General features: G+C 40.6%; 1 protein-coding gene across 1 annotated transcript in view; it reads left to right on the plus strand.

Moving 5' to 3' along the window:
* Window positions 1–1,563, plus strand: part of LOC149047018 (uncharacterized) — a 5,630-nt gene extending 4,067 nt beyond the window's left edge. The window contains exon 2 of the mRNA XM_089203907.1: window positions 1,025–1,563. Coding sequence (XP_089060033.1) covers window positions 1,025–1,549 — 525 coding nt within the window. The 3' untranslated portion in view covers window positions 1,550–1,563. The remainder of the gene's footprint in view (window positions 1–1,024) is intronic.
* Window positions 1,564–2,086: the final 523 nt, after the last annotated feature.

Genomic DNA, 2,086 nt, shown 5'->3' on the forward strand with positions numbered 1-2,086 from the left:
GCAGCTAAATTAATTTTAGATATGCCAAAGCATTCATCAGCAACAGAAGCTCTTGATCTACTTGGTTGGGATACATTGGAAAAAAGGCGAAGATCTCATCGTCTATTTTTGGTTTTTAAGTCCTTGAATGGACTAATTGATTGGAATTTTAATTTTAATCATTTTAAAGACATGCATGATTATAACACTCGTTTTAATAACAACATTTGTAAACCACAATCAAAGCGTACATGGGGTCAGCATCGGTTTGTTTGTCATGCAGTAGATGACTGGAACGCTCTCCCAGACGGCATTAGGAACATTTCCGATTTTTCAGTTTTTAGACGTCTTGTTAAAAACATGTAGTCTCTTCTATTGATTATACCCTTTTATCCTTTTCTTGATAACCATATTTATATTTTCTGTTATCCTTACGTTAGATTTATGCAGAGCCTCACTGAAAACCACACTTTGTGACGTGGGCTCCCTGTCAAAAGATCTTATTTATTATTATTATGTTCACCTTCGGTTGTGGTAGTGTGATGCTAGCGCGCAGGAATAAATTTTTTCTCCTTTAGCCTTTTTTGTTTTTGTGCCTTGAATTTTACTTTGTAGCCCCTCGTTTAAGAAATTGCTTGCTGATGTAGAAAGTTCTGTTGCCGTGCTTTGCTTCGTTGGAGTGTGATGCCTGAGCATCAGTCGCCGTTCTTTTGATTGTGCAAGCTTACGTGTAGTAGCTTTTAGTTGTACGGTATGTAAAAAAAAAAAAACGAAAGACTGCTCTGCCGTTGTGTGTTTTTAAAACATTTTTTGGCCTGTGAGGCTAGGAGCGTTCATCGTTATTGCTGGAAGTTTGAGGTTTTGATAATTTAATTTAATCTAACTTAATGTTATGTAATATTTCTTAACTTGTAATCTAATCGGTGTTGTTCTTTTTCAGCCTGTATTATACTGTGCTTGATCAGTTATGAGATTGAGTAATGAAAAGAAAGGAAATGAATGGATCAGTGATTTTTTATCTTGCCTTTTGAATACTGTGATATAGGAGGAGGGTGACCTTGCTCGTGTCTTAGAGAGACTTAAGAAGTTGGAAGATTCCCAAAAGAAATCTGTTGAATCAGTGTTGGAGGATTTACAGCACCTAATACGTTCTCCGTTGTTCCAGAAGGACCAGGCAATTGATTACCTAGTGAATCTGAAGATTGTGGCCAAGGAAATAAAACACGCTAAAGCTGGATTTTATTCTGCAGTGCTTACAGCATTGCAAAATAAAATGTGGGCCTCAAACATGCAATTTAAGCGCTATCTTGAAGCCCTCTTGGGAGATAAGGAGGATGAAGTGGTACTCAAGCGGATTGCTGCCGTAGATAAAGCGTTGCGAGTGCCTGGAGTTGGTGCAAATCGTTTCATGCCAAGGGGGAGAGGCGGGGATAGATCACAAGTCCAGTGTTTTCAGTGTGGCCTATATGGGCATTATCAGAGGTTCTGTTCCTCGCGTCCACAGCCAGGCCCTCAGTCTAAGAGGCCTCGCCTTTATAATCAAGGAGTTGAGGCACCTCAAAAACAATGAATGTATTGACAGGATTAAGGCGTTTTCCCAATGTTTGATCAGTTTCTAGTATTTATGCCGTGTGTTTCTCTGCATTAAAGGCTTCCTTTTCATTGTGTCAATCGGTGTCTGTTGTTGTTTCAATTTTAATTCACTCTTGTAAGTTCTGGATCGGGGTAGAGTAGCTCCTGCTGGTTAATCACATATGGTGACCACCAGACGACCTGTTTTCAGGCGAATTGAGGCTGCTCCCTCCTGATCGGGAACGCCAGGTCTTCTCATAGGTGATCTCTCTTTTTGCCCTCTTTTCCTCAGATTTTGGGTGGTACTAAGCGTAAAGCTGCTGTGAATAACTTTTACGTTCTTACGGAATTTCAACTACAGACAACGGCAATTAAACCAAGAAACGAGACCCTATGGGTGGATATGACGGGGGTTCCCGTTCAGGGGGGTGTGGCTGTGTGTTGGGAAAGTGTTATCTTATCTGGTAAGGTTCCGGATCTGGGGACTTTACATTTAAGGGATCCGGATTCCTTTGTGTCAGGTGGACTTCACCGT

This window comes from Pocillopora damicornis, chromosome 4, assembly GCF_964200805.1.
Source record: "Pocillopora damicornis chromosome 4, jaPocDami1.2, whole genome shotgun sequence".
NCBI classification, from domain to species: Eukaryota; Metazoa; Cnidaria; class Anthozoa; order Scleractinia; family Pocilloporidae; genus Pocillopora; species Pocillopora damicornis.